Source organism: Sceloporus undulatus, chromosome 2 (genome assembly GCF_019175285.1).
Source record: "Sceloporus undulatus isolate JIND9_A2432 ecotype Alabama chromosome 2, SceUnd_v1.1, whole genome shotgun sequence".
Lineage (NCBI taxonomy): Eukaryota > Metazoa > Chordata > Lepidosauria > Squamata > Phrynosomatidae > Sceloporus > Sceloporus undulatus.
Window position 1 is genome coordinate 241,149,412 of NC_056523.1, and position 19,562 is coordinate 241,168,973.

The 19,562-nt window shown below is 41.4% G+C and overlaps 1 protein-coding gene across 3 annotated transcripts in view; it reads left to right on the plus strand.

Moving 5' to 3' along the window:
• Nucleotides 1–19,562, plus strand: part of RFX3 (regulatory factor X3) — a 183,611-nt gene that overhangs the window by 107,681 nt on the left and 56,368 nt on the right. For 2 of the 3 annotated variants that reach the window (XM_042453967.1, XM_042453968.1), the window contains exons 4-5: nucleotides 8,939–9,197; nucleotides 18,452–18,526. In XM_042453967.1, the coding sequence (XP_042309901.1) occupies nucleotides 8,939–9,197; nucleotides 18,452–18,526 (334 nt within the window). The remainder of the gene's footprint in view (nucleotides 1–8,938; nucleotides 9,198–18,451; nucleotides 18,527–19,562) is intronic. The other variant, XM_042453969.1, reaches the window with a different exon arrangement.

The window sequence follows — 19,562 nt, forward strand, 5'->3', positions numbered from 1 at the left end:
GCTATGACACAGAAATGTCAATCAGCTTCACCTTCTCCTTGTTATTGCAATCACCTCAGGAAAGAAGTTGAAGAACACGTACTTCAATCCCCGAATGAGGATATTCAGCTCTTCTTGGATGTGATTAGAGAATGGCTCAGGCTATAGGCTTAAGGTTGAGATCGCTCCTAAGCCAGCAAGAGATCCCGTTTTTTCAGGTCGTGATACCCTTGCATTTTCACCAGCTGTCATTTCCTTTTTGGCCTCATTGTCTGTCATGAACCTTCTTGCTGAAGCCTTCACTGTACCACCTGCATCAAGGAAGCTTAAAAGGCCTCTAGAAGGTTCATCCGACACAGCACCCTATCTCTTCACTCGTCCTACTCCTAACTCCTTGGTGGTTGAGTCTATCTCCAAATCTTCTGGCAAGACCCATTCTGCTGCAGTAGACAAGCAAGGTAGACACCTTGACAATTTTGGACGGGGCTTCTATGCTTTGTTGCCCTTTTTGGCTAAGGTGGGTGACATACAGCTTGAATGGGCATCTACCAAAATTTTTTATGGGATAAAATGGCTGCTTTCATCCCCTTCCTACTGGAAGAACAAAAGGCGACTGCCCTTGACTTTTACACTGAGGCTTTTCTGTAGTCAACCAACAGATCCACTCAGCTAGACATTCTGGGGACTGTGCGGCCAAAGTGATGTCAGGTGCAGTTGCGCTCCATCACTATGCTTGGCTCAGATTTACTGATCTCACTGATGAGGCTAAGAACGTATGAGGATTTGCCTTTTGAAGGGGATGGCCTTTTTGCGGCTAAGATGATGAGTCTCTGGACAGATTGGCCAAGGCAAGCCTTACAGGCAAGAGGTTGGGTGTCACTGGTCAGGAGCAACAATACTGGAAAACAACAGTGGCGCCCCTGGCCTGCCTCTTCTCCAACTACTCCAGGCCTCGATCTGTGAACTCTACGCAATACACTGGCTCTTCTCAGTACCCTCAAAGGCCCTACCGCATCACTATCCCAACAAAACAACACCTCCTAGAAGTCTTCATCCTCCAAATCCCATTTTTGATGGATCATAATAATAATAATAATACTAATAATAATAATAATAAAATAATAATAATAATAATAATAATGTCTTAATGACAAATACATGACTTAGGCCTGTTACAGACAGCCAAAATAAAGCTGCTTCGAGTCACAATGGAGGTATGGTGTTTCAAGATGCATGCATCTAAGAGTCCAGAAGCCACATCAAAGCCACTCCAGTCTGGAGTGTGGCTTTGGTGCGACTTTTGGACTCTAGGACCATGCATCATTGAAACACCATACCTCCATTGTGACTCGAAGCAGCTTATTTGGCTGTCGTTAACAGCCTTAATTTCTATTCCACTTTTTCTTGCAAAATCAAAGCGATACAAACAAAGCATAGATACAAAGTATGCTCCCACCAAATAAAAACTTAACACTGACATAAATAATAAGAAAAAATAATAATGCAGAATAAGTATATAAAACAGCGAACATGCTCAAAATTAACAAACATAGCAATGCAACTAAAACCAACATGCCTTAATAAAGAGTTTAAGATATCACATAACAGATTTACGAACCAATTCTATTTCTTCCTGGCAGCAAAAATACAGTACAAGGCAAATTACAAAACAGCAACAGCAACAAGATACAGTCCCATAGACTTCCTCAAGCATTAACTTATAATAATAATAATGATAATAATAATAATAATAATAACATTCCTTTTAGTTTAAAATAAATTAAACAGTTAAAACAGTTCAAAACCCAGTCAGATGCCACACTCCATCTCCGTGTCCGCCTCCCTCTCAGAAGACTTCTGCAGGGATGTAGAAGTGCTGGGGTGGTGGTAATTGGAGCCAATGTTTGTAAAATGCCGCTCCCCATCTCCACCTCCCTCACAGCAAGTTTCAGGGGGACTGAGTTGGTACTGGGCAGGGGGCAGGCTCCAGTCCGGTTTTCCTCTCAGGCTGGTGGCCTCTGCTCTCCTCTTGGGCTTCTCCCTTCAGCTGCTGCTGGTAGTATTGGAGAAAAGCAGGGAGGGGTAGGTCTTTATGGCCTCTGCTCTCCTCCTGGGTTTCTCCCTTCAGCTGCTGCCGGTGGTGTTGGGGAAAAGCAAGGAGGGGTGGGTCTTTATCTGTGGGGACAACAACATCATCTTGTCCAATTTCTCCAAACTTTCCACTGCCATCACATCATTTTTCCAGAATTCGTCACTTTTACAACAACTGGCTTCGAATCACCACAGATACCTGGATACTTACCATTTTACATCTGGGTTACACCATAGAGCTTGCAAGTACTCCACCTCGAGGCATCTTTCGCTCTACTCCATCATCCCCTCCTCTCCTAGAGGAGATCTTCTTCCTTCTCAACAAAGGTGTCATTCAACGCATCTCAGACAGATGTAAGATGGACGATTATTTCTTCAGGTATTTCACAGTGCCAAAAAGAGATGGCGGACTCGGCCCTATTCTTGATCTAACGGGTGTCAACCATTAAATCACGCCATGCAAATTTGAGATGGTGACCCTTCAGTCCATCCTCCCCTTTCTCCATCAAGGGAATTGGTTTGCATTGTTCGATCTGAAAGATGCTTACCTTTACATTGCCATCAGACCTCAGCACTGCAAGTTTCTCTGCTTCTCTGTCGACGAAAATCTCTTATCAATATGCCATCCTACCTTTTGGCCTCTCCACCGCTCCCTATGTCTTTACAAAATGCATGGCACTGGTCATGTCTCACCTTCACATTCAGAGAATGAAGATTTTCCTTATTTGGACGATTAGTTGCTGGTGTTATCCTCCTGCACACAGTTGCTCTGAGATGTCCACACCACTTTCTCTCTCCTCACTGACTTGGGCCTCACAGTCAACCCCCCCAAAATCCATATTGGAACCAGTTAGAGTGATAGAGTATATAAGCACATCTCTGGTCTCTGTTATGACTCGTGTCTACCTGCCCACCGGAAGGGCAGAAGCCCTTTGGACCTACCTTTATTCTGTTCTCCGTATGGACCGTCCTACAGCAAGAGACATTCAGCGACTTCTGGGCCTCACGGCCTCCACCACAGTCGTAACCTACTTCACGCATCTAAGATTCTGGCCTCTACAAGAATGATTTCTCTCTGTTTTCAACCACCTCAGCGACAGACAGTCCAAAAGGCTCACACTCCCTCAACACTTTCGTGCCTCTCTTCAGTGGTGGTTGATCCCCAGGAATATCCTCAGGGGAATGCCTTTTCAATCTCCAGAATCCTCTAGGATGGTCACCACAGATGCATCTATGACAGGCTGGGGGGGGGGGCATTGCGAAGACCTCTGTGTACAAGGCCGCTGGTCTCCTTCCAAAAAGGAAAAGCACATCAATGCTCTGGAGCTCTTGGCTGTCATCAGGCCTTTCGAGATTTTGAGAACCACCTCCTTCAAAGGGTCATCCAGAGGGTAACATACAATATTACCACAGTCTGTTATACCAACAAACAGGGTGGAACTCGCTCCCCTGTTCTTCATCTTGCTCAACAGCTCTGGACATGGTGCCATCAACGTTCCATTCATCCGGTGGCAACTCATCTGGCAGGCAAGGACAATGTCCTAACAGACTCCCTCAGTCAGCACAGGGTTCTTCGACACGAATGGACCTTGTCACACAAAGTTTTTCATCTCATAGCTTAACAGTGGGGAACACCCGCCCTGGATCTCTTTGCCACTCGAGAGGATGTGCACTGTCTGATGTTCTGCGCCTGAGCAGGCCAAGGGACAGGCTCCCTAGGAGATGCTTGCCTTCTCAACTGGAACCGTCACTTCCTCTGTGCCTTTCCCCACTCCCATTAGTGGCAAGGATTGTGGCCAAAAATGACCAGTGACAGAGCCAATGTGATCCTACTGACTCCTTACTGGCTGAGGCAACCCTTGTTTGCCTCCCTCCTCCACCTGTCCAGGGGCCAATACCTCAAACTTCTGAGTTGGCCAGACCTTCTCTCCCACTCCAACAGTCCAGTCCTTCACTTGGACCTATACAGCCTCCCCATGATAGCTTGGAGCATTCCGCCTTGGCTACTCCAGAACATATTTGGGTCCCCAGCTTCCAGAAAGGATTCTAGTAAGCAGAATCTTATAAATGGAAGTGTTTTTGTGCCTTTGCTGAGGCTGGAGCTGAGCCTTCTCGCAAGTTCAGCTCTCTACAGCCATGCACTTTCTGCTGCATCTGTGTGGTCAGGGGCTGGCCTTTTCATCTCTCCAGATATATTTGTCAGCTATTGTAGTTAACCAGCCCCCTGGTTTGCCATCTACTAAGCTCTTCACCTCACCAACCTTGAAGAGGTTTTTCAAAGATCTACACCTTCTATAACCTCTGCTGCCTCCATTGCCTCCTTGCTGATCACTCTTATTGGTGCTTACGCGCCTTACCAGGCTGCCCTTTGACCCTTTGGGAACAGCTTCTCTGAAACTACTTACACTCAAAGTGGCATTTCTCGTGGTCATCACTTCAGCCAGGAGGTCCTCTGAGCTGACAGCACTGTGCTCACATGAGTTGTTTCTAGTTTTTCATATGGAGAAAGTGGTCATCAGGCTGGACAGCTCCTTTCTCACTAAGGTGGTATCCCTTTCCCACCTTTCTCAGGACATTGTGCTGCTCACCTTTTTACCTAGACCCTTCCACGCCTCTGGAAAAGACAATGCACACTTGATGTTTGCCATGCTTTGGCATTTTGTGTTCAACGTTCTGCTGAGTTCAGATTGACCAACAAGTTTGTTTGTTATGGTGGACCTAGGAAGGGCCACCCTGTTTCTTCTCAGGTATTCAAAGTGGATTACCTAGATCATTTTGCTGGCTTATGAACTGCCCTCTTCCTGTTGGTGTGTGCCACACTCAACAAGGGCTGTCTCCTCATCTGCTGCCTTCCTCAGCGGTGTCCCTCTGCCTGATGTCTGCAAGGCGACCATGTGGTCGCAACTTTCCACGTTTGTCTGGCACTACTGGCTTGAATTCCAGGTCTCATCGGGATGCCTGCTTTGGCCGTGCTGTTCTCTCTTAAATTCTACTGCGACCTTCCCACCTGCCATAGGTAAGCTTTTTAGTCACCCTATTGTGTGAGGCACGGAGACCATGAAGAAGAAGAACAGGTTGCTTACCTGTAACTATTGTTCTTTGAGTGGTCATCTGTGCCCTCACACAAACCTGCCCTACCTCCACTCAGTTAGGTCCCTGCTTCTTTTTGTGGTAGACTTGAATTGAAGGTGGAGCTAAATTGGTGGGATTGGGCATGCTCAGCACATGGGAGTGGGTGGGGCTTTTTGCCAATCTGCTCAGCTATTCAGCTTCCAAATGGGGGCTCTGTGCAGGTGCAAAACCGTATTGTGTGAGGGCAATCAGTGATAGCAAACATTTTAGAGACCGAGTGCCCAAACAGCAACCGAAAACCCACTATTTATCACAAAGTGCCATGTCCCTCTGGTTTTCTAGTAACAGCATGTGTGCCCACAGAAAGGGCTCTGAGTGTCACCTTTGGTACTCGTGCCATAGGTTCGCCACCTATGGCACGAGTGCCAAAGGTGACACTCAGAGCCCCTTCTGGCACAAATGATCACTCAAACCACAGTTACAGGTACGTAACCTGTACAGTGCGCCACATCATACGCGGTTTTCATCATATGCTGAAAGCCATGCGGGGCGGCGCGTCCCATTTAGATTAATGTGGTGTGTGCCCGTGGAACGCACACACTACCACACCACCACTGCATGCATGAGCCCCATTACTTTCAATGGGGCTCGAGCATACGGGGTTTTTTACACGGGGGGGGGGGTCTGGAATATTCTTTGGGAGAGCCTTTAATGGATTGGAGCTTATTGAATTGCAATTCTGAGATAGGTTCAATTTTTATAGCAGTTAGAATGCATGTAAGGTATAAAGGTCTATTAATTTTTTAGGAGAGGATTAATTGCAAGAAAAGCCTTTCCCTGATGGAATGAAATGGTTGGTGGAATGAAATGCAAAATAATTTGAAGATGAAAAGAAGCAACTTTTTCATGGAAAGATCACTGTGCTGCAGCTAAGCAAGTCCTATTGAATGTGCAAATGAAAAAAGTTCAGGGTCCCTTTCAGCTCAGGTACATGCTAAGACAAGATGAGATGGCAGGAGTACTAATTCATGAAAGGCAACAAATCATTGTCATGACATTTACACAGAACTTTAATAGTGTCACCTGGGAATAAATCAGTGTGTGGGTGTGTGCCACGTGCATATCATTTCTGAAACCTTGGAAAATATAATAATAGATTCTTTCAGTGCCATAGTATTTAGCTGAAATTACTAGTTCATTCTCAACCTGAGCCCCTCCCACCCCTTGAAAGATTGATATAAAGGATTTAGAGCAAATAAAAATGTATGCATGTATGTATACATTCATCCTGTTTGCTGGTAGGCATGGGGCACAAATAAGCCATGCTCTTAGTGTCCCCGTTCCAGCCTGATAAGTCCATAAGCTTCCTACATTGAATGGGGAGGTCTACAGAGCAATATGCACTTGTTCTTTTTTGGATAATAGTAGAAGCCTCTCTGTGATCAGGAACTCGGATATGTTGAGTCCCTGATCACACAGGAAAATTTGTTCATGCTGAGCAGAGTTCAGGATGTTAGAGCAGGTATATATCCACATCCCCTTTGCACTTTTGCCTCCAATATGAGGCAAAATGAGTAAAAGTTTACCATGAATGCTCTACAAATTAATAGTAAAGGTAAAGGAAAAGGTAGTCCCTTGACATGAATGTCTAGTCATAGGGGGTGGTGCTCATCTCTGTTACTAAGCCAAAGAGCCAGTGTTGTCCGAGGACTTCTCTGGTGGTCATGTGGCCAGCATGCCTGCACCGAAAGCTGTTACATTCCCACCAAAGTGGTACCTATCTACCTACTTGCATTTGCATGCTTTCGAACTTGGCAGAAGCTGGGACTAGTAAGATGAGCTCACCCCATCACGCAGCACTCGGACCGTGAACTGCCACCCTGCTGATCTTCCAGTTGTCAGAATTGGCATCTTAACCACTAAGCCACCGCATCCTTACAAATTAATACAGTACAGTGATTATTATTATTATAATTAACCTTTATTTATGAAGCGCTGTAAATTTACACAGCGCTGTACATGCAGTCTTTTTAGTTAGACAGTTCCCTGCCCTCAGGCTTACAATCTAAAAAGACAAGACACAGAAGGAGAAGGGAGTGGTGGCGGGAAAGGGTAAGAGGTCCAGCAGTTCCTCTCTACCTCCGAGGCCTGGACCAAGGCAGATGGACTGCAGGGAGGGCTTGGCTTCAAAATGGAAGGTTAATCTTCATCCAGGGAAAATACATACTCTCAAGTAGGATAATACATATACAATACATAGCAATACAGGAAATGGTTCGATAAACAGGCGACAAAAGAACATCAGATAGTAAGCGACAATTATGCAATGCCTGGGAAGGCTTCTCTGAAAAGGATGGTTTTCAACTCCGTTTTGAAGCTGGTTAAAGAAGTGATGGCTCTTGCTTGTGGGGAAAGAAGGTTCCAGGAGTGAGGGGCAGCAAGTGAAAAGGGGCGAATCCTAGATGGGGCAGAGGAAATCCTGGGCTGAGACAGGAACCCTTGACTACCAGAACGGAGGGCCCTGGAGGGAAGGTGAGGAGAAAGAAGGTCTGATAAGTAAGGAGGGGCCAGTCCATGGAGGGCTTTGAATGTCGACAGCAGGAGCTTATACTGAATGCGGAAAGGGAGGGGGAGCCAGTGAAGGGATGCCAACACAGGAGAGATGTGGTCAGAGCAGTGGGTGGAAGTGATAATGCGTGCAGCTGAATGCTGGACAGAGATTAAAGGACGGAGGTGAGAAAGAGGAAGCCCAGCCAGGAGGACATTACAGTAATCCAGTCGTGAGATCACTAGGGCATGGACCAGGATCTTGGCAGTAGAGGCGGAGAGATATGGTCGGATTTTGGCAATATTGTACAAAAAGAATCTACAAGCCTTGGCTGTGGTCTGGATCTCAGGGATACACGACAGAGAAGAGTCAAAGATAAAACCAAGACTGCGGGCTTGCTGGACTGGTTGAATGGAAATGATATTGTAAGAGACACACTGCCTACAATCTCAGAAGCACCATGAACGGCAGAGTGAAGGAGCACTGCCCACAATCTCAGAAGCACCATAGACTGAACACAAATTGAAGGTAGACTGCTCACAATTGCAGAAACATCATGACTGAACTTAGAGAGGGGGGAAATGGCACCAAGCACTGCTCACTTTGGACTACTAAAGAGGCTCACTTTGGATTGCTCACATGCATGCAAAGCAAGCTAAGAGGGGGCAGAACAAGCCTCCATAGTCAGCATGCATGTGAATAATCCAAAGCAAGCCTCTGTAGGACAAAGAGTTGACCTCATCACTGTTTCATATGGTTGTACACACACATTCACATGATATCTGCCTAATTTTTGTTTTATCTACTTGAACAAGCTACCAACCAATACTCAAATGATATATTCTACAACTAAATAGGGATAACCAATCACTTTTGAATGAACATATGAGCTAATGGCACTTGTAGATTACTTCATTAAGACTGGTGGACTTTGTATCTTACATGCTTGTGTTGTTTTAATACTGACACATGCTGTATCCTTTCCTCCTCTGTTACTGAAAATAAAAGCATGTTTCTACTTTGTTTTTGTTTTGTAATAAATCTTTGTTAGCTTTTTCAAGAAAATAAAATTCAACTTAAGTGAGGCGATACGAGATATTTAAAGTGTTTGATACATGCAAAAAGATAAAACATTGTTACTTAATTTTGTTACGGTTATTTTAAATACTCAATTTCACAATGAAACTGATGACTCCTAATCAGGGGGCATTAATATAAATATTTTTTTTCCTTTTTCTCTTCCTTAAGACGAACAACAACGTATCCTTACACAGAGACTCAGATGTACAGCCAAAACACTGGGGGGAATTACTTTGATACCCAAGGAAGTTCTGCACAGGTGACAACAGTGGTCTCTTCTCATAGTATGGTGGGCACTGGAGGCATTCAGATGGGTGTCACTGGAGGACAGCTTATCAGCAGCACTGGAGGTACCTACCTGATTGGCAATTCAATGGAGAATTCTGGCCATTCAGTGACTCACACAACACGAGCCTCCCCTGCAACAGTAAGTAATTCAGAGTGCTATGTATCTTTATAGCTAGATGCTTGGTCCTCATTATGTCTTTCCATTATGTTTGTTTTCAGCAACAGAAAGTATAGGTTTGTTCAATAGAGGCAGAGTCCACCTACTACTGTTGCCATGCAACTTCTGTTTATATCATTGTGACTTGCACAAGGACAAGGAAATGAATAAAAGCTACATAGCAACAGGGCACAGTAGATATTACCCATCATGTGCCCCCCCCAAAAAAAAAGGCCAAAAATGTATACTTTTATCTTAATAGACTCCTGGAGACTCTTTTTAAGAAGTGTATTCTTTTCAAAAATAACTATAATTCTGAAAGTCTGTTAAAATTTAATAATAGTATCATGATATATGTCACTGGACTCCATTTCGGGATTTTCTGGCTCATATATATGTGACAGAAATAACCACCTTAAGATCTGAGGATTCCTATTCCACACATTATTGTTCCATGATTTAGTTTTCTGGTTATGAGAGCAGTTTGAAATGTGGATGGAGGAAAAATCATAGTTGCAGCTTAAATGTGAACAGGCAATTCATCCTTTCAAGCAAATGTGGCAAACTATTATGATTTAATATTTAGGAGATAGACTGTTGCATGTGAACCCAATGTTTTATTTTATTCCAGTTCCTTGTTTAGTGTAATATTGTTCTATTACAAATGATGAGAGGTCTGGAATGGTTTTGATACTAAGCCATAATTTGCCCTAATTGTAATTTGTTGAACAAACCAGGATCCAGCTCACAGACCATAAAGAAAATCAGATTTTTCCACCAAATATTGTTTTACTGTCTCTCCAATCCCCCTGTAAATATCTGTTTATCACAGTAAAGTCCTATGTAGCTCTTGCCTCTTCAGTTTTCTTATCGCTGACTGGCTGCAGAAAGAGGGTGGTGAATGCAAATGTTTTCCATATAGGAAACCACTGTTCTGCACATTGATTGTCTGCTAAACATTGTTTTTGCAATACCCTCCCCTCAGGATATATGTTATTTCCAACACCTGTTTCTCTGCTTATTAACATTGTTTAAGTAATACAAAGTATATGCCTTAAGAGTGGCCACCAGTGGGATGGATAGTTTCTGAGGGTAGTAACAGTCTGAGAGGAGTGGCTGGGTACTGACCTTGAATATGTTTAAATGTTCTAGAGAAGGTCAGTGTTGTGAAGAAGTAAAGATAATTTCAAATGCACATTCTTTTTCTTGCACATTCTTTTTCCATGGCTTTCACTAGAAGAGGTGGATGCTTGCAACTCAGAGTCGGCAAATGATAGAATGAGATCACTAGAGGTTTGCAAATAACAATAGCAGCTTCATTTGTATACAGCTTCATACCACTCTAAGCAGTTTACAAGTGTAAGCCAATTGCTCCCAACAAGCTGAGTACTCATTTTAGCGACCTCGGAAGGATGCTAGGCTAAGTCGACCCTGAGCCCCTGCTGGGATTGAACTCACAACCTTGTGGCTTGTGAGTGAGTGGCTGCAGTACCGGCATTTAACCACTGTATCACTAGAGCTCCTTGCTTCACAAGAACCACGCTGACAACTGGCTTCTAGTTTTAATGATTTCCAGTTCTTTATATTTTAACAGCTGCAAGTGAAATAAGCCTGTAGAATGACTAATCTAGTGCTAATTTCTTCTCTATCAGTCTCAGTGATCTTGCGTGTAAAACAAAAGTATTGTTTGCTTTCGGTGTGTTCCTTCTGCAGCTCTTTTGCCTAGTTTTAGAGTCCTCTGTTTCAATCTATGATCTGTAGCAGTAACTCATATGTAAATTTCCATTTTTATATTCAGGTCATCTTAATGTACAACTCATGTGTTCAGCAGGCAACTGACTTCATCCTTAGACATTGCCATTTTGTATCCAATTACCACCGTTGTTTTGTACCTGGCTCTTGTTGGTGGGCCTTGGAATTCTGGTAAAAAGCAAAGTAGAACCTACAGGACTGAAATGTGTATTAAGAACAAAGGCCCAAACCAGACGGGCAAATAAAAACTGGCTTCTGTGTGGTTTGGGAGCGTGGTGTTTAATGATGCACGCCCCCAACCCATGCCAAAGATGCATTTAAGGCAGCCCAAACCCAGCCCAGGAAGGAGCCCCCTTTAAACAATATCTGGCAGAGCTGTTATGAAGAAATTCACTGATCTTGAAAAGCTGAGTAGGTAGGCCAGGAAAGAAACATGTTGCCAGGAACAGTGATGAGGGACAATGGGGTCTCAAGTGAGAATGTTTGTGAGTGATTTAGCTTAAGAGCTGCACAGCAAAGGTAGAGTAATACAACCAACGAGGATTATATCAGAATATTGCATGGAGATATAATGATAGACCACAGTAGATGCAGTCTAGGCATCACTATTTCAGGTTTGGATGACACACTAAACTGTTATTAATTGTAACTAGAGTAAAAGCTTCTGAATTACTAGTAGTTGAATCAGAGAGGCAAAGGAGAGGAGTACATGTTAGCATGAGGCCTGTTTAGGATAATGTATGAATCTGGCCATTTTAGAGTTGTTGGGCTTTTTGCTTGCTCTTTACAGCTAGCTATAGAAGTTGTATAAATTAAAAAAAAAACAGCAGCAACAACACTTAATTGGATACAAGAAAGATTTTTAAACTGTAGGCTCTGAAAATATACCTGTGTACTTGTCAGTGCTGTGCATAGCAATATTCATCATTATTTTAAGTGCCATCTAATTTTCCAGATAAAAAAGGAAAATTTCTAAAAAAATTGGCTTAAAAGAGGTAGAAACTTTTAATCAGTGTCGGTGTCTGTATTTTTTAATGAGTAATAGGTGTTAAATAGAAAAAGATGAAAGAATGGTTGGTTAATTCCAGTTTTACGTTTGTTTCTGCATGTCCATTTGTCAGTACAGTGGTGCCTCGGGTTACGAAATTAATTCGTTCCGCCATTCCTTTCGTAACCCGAAAATTTCGTAACCCGAAACACTTTTCCGTTAGCACTGGAAAGCCTATAGCTGCACTTTGCAGCATTTGAATTTCGCGCCGAAATGAATTTCGTAACCCGAAAAATATTTCGTAACCCGAAACAGTTTTTGCCAATCCAACTTTTTCGTATCCCAGAAATTTCGTAACCCGATCATTTCGTGTCCCGAGGCACCACTGTATTTGGACCTGAATCATTGCTTCATTATCTCATTATTATTTTTGTATCAACAAAAACGGGTGGAATATGTCAAGTAATAGTATAGTGGAAAAATAAAAGATACTATTTCAAAACTGTACCAGACTTTCTTCAAGTTTTTTTTTTTTTTTGTAGCACCGTGACTTGGAAGCATAATATGATAAATGCTTTATGAGGAATTCACAAAGAAATGAAATCTACCAACTTCTTTGTATCCCTGTTTAACCAATTACTTTATGACATCAGTATTATGTTTGGAGACAGATGATAGCATTTGTGTCACCTATCACAAGTTAATTATGTAAAAGTCTCAGCATCAGATTGTTAGAAAATGAAAAATAGCTGCTGAGTTATAGAGAGAAATATGTAGAAATCAAGATAAAACAAAGTTTATGTTGAAATTAGGCATTTGAATTCATGGTTATTATAACAGTCTATTGCATTTCGTTAGTGAGAAGCAAAGGAGAATTATTTTACAACTTTAAGAGTGCTGGTTTGTATTAATTAAAGCACTGAATTTTATCATTGTGAGATGGTATTAAAAGTACAATAGAGTTGTACAGCGCGCGCGCGCCATACGTGGCTTGAGCATACGCGCTCAAGCCACGCGGGGCGGAAGGGGCAGCACTTCCCATTCATTTGAATGGGCACGCGTGCCCGTTGCGCCCCGTGTGCCGCCGTGCACGAGCCCCATTGTTTCCAATGGGGCTCCAGCATAGGCAGAATTCGCCTTACGCGGCGGTATCCGGAACAGATCCCCCGCGTAAGGCGAGGACCGACTGTATAGTCTTCTCCTGAATAAACAGACTTGATTTAATACAGATAGAAGACTTCAGGACATTAAGAGAGGTGCAGTAGAGACCGCGAAAAAGCGGTGTACCAGTGCCAATTTTAGGGTTAGGGAGCGTGCACCATGTACACACTCCCTAACCCTAGTACGTGCCGGTGGCGGCATAATGGCGGCACCCTGTGTACAAGGGTGACACCATTATGACATCACGGCCACATCGCATCCAAATGGCTTGGTGCGGGTGTGATGTGTTTGCACCGCTCCAGGCCGCTTGTGGTAGCCTAACAGTGGCTTGAGAAGGATCTCCGAAACGGAGCTCCTTCTGGTGCACACCTCATTCCCACAGCCACAAAACGGCTGCGGGAATGGCGCCAGGGAGAAAGGGGCCAAGCGGTCCCTTTCTTATCTGGCTGTGGCTCCCGGGGTGTCCAGGGGCATGAAGCCCCAAGGACACCCCTTTTCCAGACCACAGGGAAGCAGCATTTTGCCACTTCTCAATGACCTGGAAAAACTCTGGGTTGGAGCCGCAGGAGCTGCTGGTGAGGCTGCCCTGCCTCCAATCCGGCAAGAAAAGGGGTGGCTGCGGATCGTCTGTAACCCCACTTCGATCCTTTGGGAAAGGCGGGGAAACATAAATTATTATTATTATTATTATTATTATTATTATTATTATTATTATTATTATTATTATTATTATACCAGAGAGTCCTTTGTTAATTTTGGTTACTCTCAAAATCACAGGATTTGCAATAAATCCTGCAGTTCATTTACATACCTGAGATAATAACAGCAATCATAGATTTGAAACAGAGACCAAGTGAGTACAACATTGCAACATCAGAAATAACAGTATTAATATATTGCATTGCTACTTTAAGAATTGACAGATTTATTGACAAATTTCACACAAGTTGATGTTTTACTAAAAGTTATTTTAAATATATATCTTACATTCTTAAAAGATGCTGTAATTGTATAACATTCTGCTGAATCAGTAATTCTTTGTGATCTCTGAGATTCATAGATACTGTATAAGATTTCCCTGTGCCTGTTCAGACCATTCAGAAGCTACCATAGTGGAGCCAGCAGCATTCCTTGGCAGGAGCTCTACTTATTATCCCTCTCCATCTTAGTGTTTATTCCCTCCAATGAACACATCTTAGTTTTTATTCCCTCTTCAGAATTACAGATTATTAAGGGAGCAGTATTTCTAGGGTCAAAGATAAAACCACTGTAGTTGCTTTAGGTTCTTCCTGGATATCCAATTATCCATATTTTTCAGGAAGTTTCGCTACCTATGAAAATTAGCCCTTCTCTATCTGGCATGAATCACACATGTTGTGGATACCCTCTTAGTAAATATTGGAAATATTTGGAAATATTCCAATTAGACCATAAAAAGTGTCAACTTCAGTTGCTGTTTGTGATAAGAATTGCCCCACAATGTAAGGATGACATATAAAGACAATAACTGTCATAATACAACATAGTATTATTTTCTAACTGAAACCATGTTGCCTGCTACTTTCCACCATCATTATCCACTATATCCATCATTATCATCCAGGTAATGACTGCACTTGGTACAAGAAATCATAGAAAATTGACAGTAAGGATGTACAGTATTGTTTTAATCATCTAATAATGTTCTTAGATAATATGTAGTGCAATTAAGACGATATTCCATATAAAAGGAAATTGGTATTAAATATTATTAGACTGTTCTGGAGAGGGGGGGAGGATACTGGGGAGTATATGAATACAATTTAAGTAATTTTGCTTATATTAATAATTATATAATAGAAATAATATATTGTAATAAAATTACTATAAATAAATTAATAAAAAGGAAACTTGGTGTTTCTAAATAACATAAACATAATATAAATGCATACTGTATAATATTTCTGCTGGAATATCATATTGTTGATGGTCCTGTCCAAGAGATAAATAAATTAATTTTCAAGGCATAATTTTTTACTGCAATTTTTATTGTATTGGTTTTAACTTACAAACTACTGTGTTGTATTTTATGATGACAGAGAGTCTGTACAAATACGTTCGGTAAATAGGGAGATTATATTGCTGGGTCTGAGCTCTACAGCCGTAAACTATCTTTTAAAAAAAATTATTCCCAACCCACTATCCCCCATCACACAAAACATACCATAATTCAAAATATATTTGGATGATTACTATCAAAAATAGTGTCCAAAAATGCTCATTATGATAACTTCCAGAATATCATGTGGTTTAATGGCAGTCATGTCTAGAACTTACATGTGTGATTTACTGTGTATATTCATGTGTAAGTCTAGAAATGTTAGTCAAAAAATTGCCCCCCAAAACCTGTCAACCTGTTGATGGGTCAATGTAAGTACTGTACTTTAACTCTTATTTTAAAAAAGGAACCATCCCCTGGTGATTGGTAAGAGTGTAATCTGTCCCGGAATCACTGACCTCTCCCCACTCTAATCTCTCATCCATCAAGCATTTAGGGTGAACACACACAATTATGTCTGCTGGAATTTTGTAAGTTCTTTGACATCGTTTTTCTTTGCTTCATCCTTTAGCTCCTTTGTTACGTGTTCCTAAATATTACCCTCAACTTATCCACAGGTCATATTAAAATCCATAGCCCCAAAGCCTACCCTTGACTTATACATGAGGTCGACATGTTGTAAACAATGACATATGGTCTTGAAAGTATCATCAGCTGTTTCACTTCTGGAAAGGTGGAAGTTTTTCCAACAATGCAAGGGTTCAAACTCTATCTGACCAGCAAACCTTGTATGTTCTTCTATATCCTTACTATCTCTCTCTTTGCTGCATACAACAAGGTAGATAAAAGATCTTTACGTAGGACATTTTCTTTATCATAAATTGATAATTTATCAATTTGACTTTGAAAATACATATTTTTATTAGTTATTTTGTTAATCCAATTATGAACCTCCAGCCAAAATTGAATTATTTTAGCGTAGCCAACCCACATATGTTCTGGTGCCCAAAACTGTCTTAATCCTTCATGATAATTTACTCCAGTATGAACTTTCTGATGTGCTAGAATCTTTGCCACAGGCTTTGTGTACTTGAAGTACAGTGGAGAGCAGAATGCAAGACAGTGTAATAGTATAAAGTTGTGGAATACCTTCAAGGGCAGTGGAGCTCCCTCCTCTATGGGTTGAAATAGACGGCACAAAAGAGGTGGCTTGATGCCAACCCATTGATTGCCGGATCGGGGGCGCAGCAACCACACGCTGTGGGCCTGTTCCGGCTTTTTGCCGGCCCAAAAAGAAGCGGCAGAAAGTCGTTCTTTTTTGAGCTGGCAAAAAGCTGGCTTTTCTGCTGCTGCAAGGCTTTGCGGCCTTCTTGCACTGTATAAATGCCACGCTGCTGGAGCACCGCAAAACTGCCCACCGTGTGGGCAGTCGAGTGGCTTCACGGTGGCTTCCTGCCAGCTTGGACGCGCCCCAAAGCTGCTGGGAAGCCGCCACAAAGGGGCTGTCTGTTTTGCACCTTTGTTGGTTTTTAGACATCAGATGAAAGTGGTTCTTTTCCAGCAGGCTTGTGTACTATCCTGATGACATTTTTTTCCCTGTTTCTACTTTTCTAACCAATATTAGTGTTAATTTGTTTTTTATGTGTCTGTTTTTTAAAAACCAGTTAGTATAATTTTATATGTTTAATGAGAAATACTTTTAAAACATGAAAGAGGCTGGTAACAAGTGTTTTAATCAGTCTTTCCTAAAAAAAATATTAAGGCATGTTTTAAAAGTTTCTAAAAGTCCTGTACTCTGTGTTGAAGGATACACTAACAGAGCATATGTTTTGTGTGCATATATTCCCAGGTTTGAACCCTGGCATCTCCAGTCAAAAAGGATATCTGGTAGTAGGACTGGAAAAGACTTTACCTCTTGGTGTTTATAAGACTTTGCTAGATGGATTATTTTACATAGTCCGACAAATAACTTTAGATCATTTCACCATAATTTAATCAATATGGAATAATCACTAAAAAGTGTCTGTTCAGAAAAATAATAGCATGCTTGTGGTTTCATCTACTGTGGAGTATTCTTTTTTAAACAAGTAATGAATTTCATGTTGTTGTTATTTCTCTCTGACTCAACAGAGTAGCCTTTTCCCCCCTCTGATAAATTTGAAAGTTAGCTTTATACCTAATTTTATATTATTTTCCATATACAGTGGTGCCTCGGGTTACGAAAGTAATTCGTTCCGCGGCCGCTTTCGTAACCCGAAAAGCCTTCGTAAGCCGAATTGCCATAGGCGCTAATGGGGAAAAGCCGCGATTCCGTGCGAAAAAGCCGAAAAAAGCACCAAAAGTTTTTTCGTAACCCGAAAAAACATTCGTAACCCGGAACAATAATTCCCTATGGGATTTTTTCGTATCCCGAAAATTTCGTAACCTGGGTATTTCGTATCCCGAGGTACCACTGTATAGAATCTTTTTCTATCACTTTTTATGAATAGGTTTTTGGATATTTTCTACATATGGATGTGTACAAAAGGCCAGAAACCAAAGAATGGACTTCAGGGCTTAGAAAACAGATGCATGGACATCTGGAGTGTGTGTGTTGTTTCTTTTCCAGCAATCATTACCACATTCTCAAAATTACTTTCTAAACTGTCCAGCAGATGACTGTTGGGTAGTGAGAACTGCCATGACAAAACCCTCAAACTCAACATCAGTTTTGAGTACCTGCTGCTTACTACATTCTTCTTAGAAGGTCACAAGTATCACCCCAAAAGAACTACCTGACAAGAGTTATCTAATACAAAGCTAAGCTCAAACAATCAACTCCCAGAGTCCAGAGCTATTTGTGTTTATGTGGAAGTTATTTTTTCACTGAGTCTCACTCACAAATAAGTATGTGTGGGATTGGTACTTCAATCCTATTTCAAGGTCTTCATATACCTTTTTATTCTAAATAATACTTATCTAATGTACATGGATTATATAGAGTGCTCAAGATTCTGAACTATTTTTGATATGGCTTAGCAATACATCATGTTCTGCTTTATTTTTCCTCAGTGAGCAGAAGGGAGGAGGGATAAACTTTCTGATAATGTCATCATTCATTTTTGTAGAAGCAGTAGTAAATGCAGCATTTGCTGGTATAAAAATATGATGGTTATGTCTTCAATATATTGTAATTAATTTCTATCTTTGAACTAAAGTTTCCTTTTTCAACTTTGGGCAATCTTTCAATATTTCTATAGTCAGTCTTTTATTACTATCTTGTCTTGAGCCCTTTTTTTTAATGACATCTATTATCAGATTGAAATGGCGATTGAGACACTGCAAAAGTCTGATGGTCTGTCCACTCACAGAAGCTCTCTTCTCAACAGCCATGTAAGTTGCCTCTTCTTCGTGTAAACTAATCCCTTGCTTGTTCTGCATGCTTAGCTTGCCTTCTAAATGCTTGTTTTGTTTTGTTTTGTTTTGCTATTTTTCCTTTTTCTTCTTGATTTTCCTTTCTACTTTTGAACTCCCACAGCAGCTGAATGCTATATTTTTTTTTCCAGGCAAAATGTCAGTGCACCAGAATTATTCTTTAATTTCCTATCTGAAATATTGTTGCTATTGTTTTTAAAGTATGTGTTTCTCAAGCAGTTTAAAAATAACAATTCCAGCAAATCTGGGTTAACATGGTATTCAGATTAAATAATTGCTTATTCTGTTGTCATTTCACAAGGAGCATGAGGTGACAATTATGACTCAAGATTTTGTAGTTTTCAAAGCAAAGAAATTCACTTGTATCTATATAAAACCTTGTTCCCTAGATCAGTACTACTCAAGGTAGTGGTGCATGAACTGCTATGGGTGTGCAAGCTATTGAATGCCATCCCATGGAAGGCTTCCAGGGGGCACAGTTGTGATCAGTGGGCACAAATACAGTGTCTGGTACACTGGTAGAAAAACCCTGTTTCACACACTGGATTGTTTGAGATGCACTGCCTTAGATTACTCATATTCTAGAGTTATACAGAAGTAGAAACCATGATCTGAACATCTTAGTGGAAAAAAAAAATCTAAAGATAAGAAGGTGTGTGCTTTTAAAGACTAAAGTCACCAGAGTAAAGAAGTTGGTTTGCCCTCATCTCAGTTATTTTTCCAAGTACATCTCTTTGTTTTCTCCTCTGTAAGTTAATTTTCACTATAATGCCAACAAAGGAGGGGAGCTGTAGTGTGGTACTGTTGAAGAATTGCCCTTCCGTCAGTGGATCTGATCTCTGTGACAGGAATGTTAAAAGGGGGGGGGGGGCCTTGAAATTTGTAAATGTTTATTTCGTTCACAGCCTGAACAGCTAGGCGTGAAGTTTTTAATGAACTCCTAAATAAGTGACTCATAAAATGGCACCAATATTATTTTCCCCTTCTTAGTAGA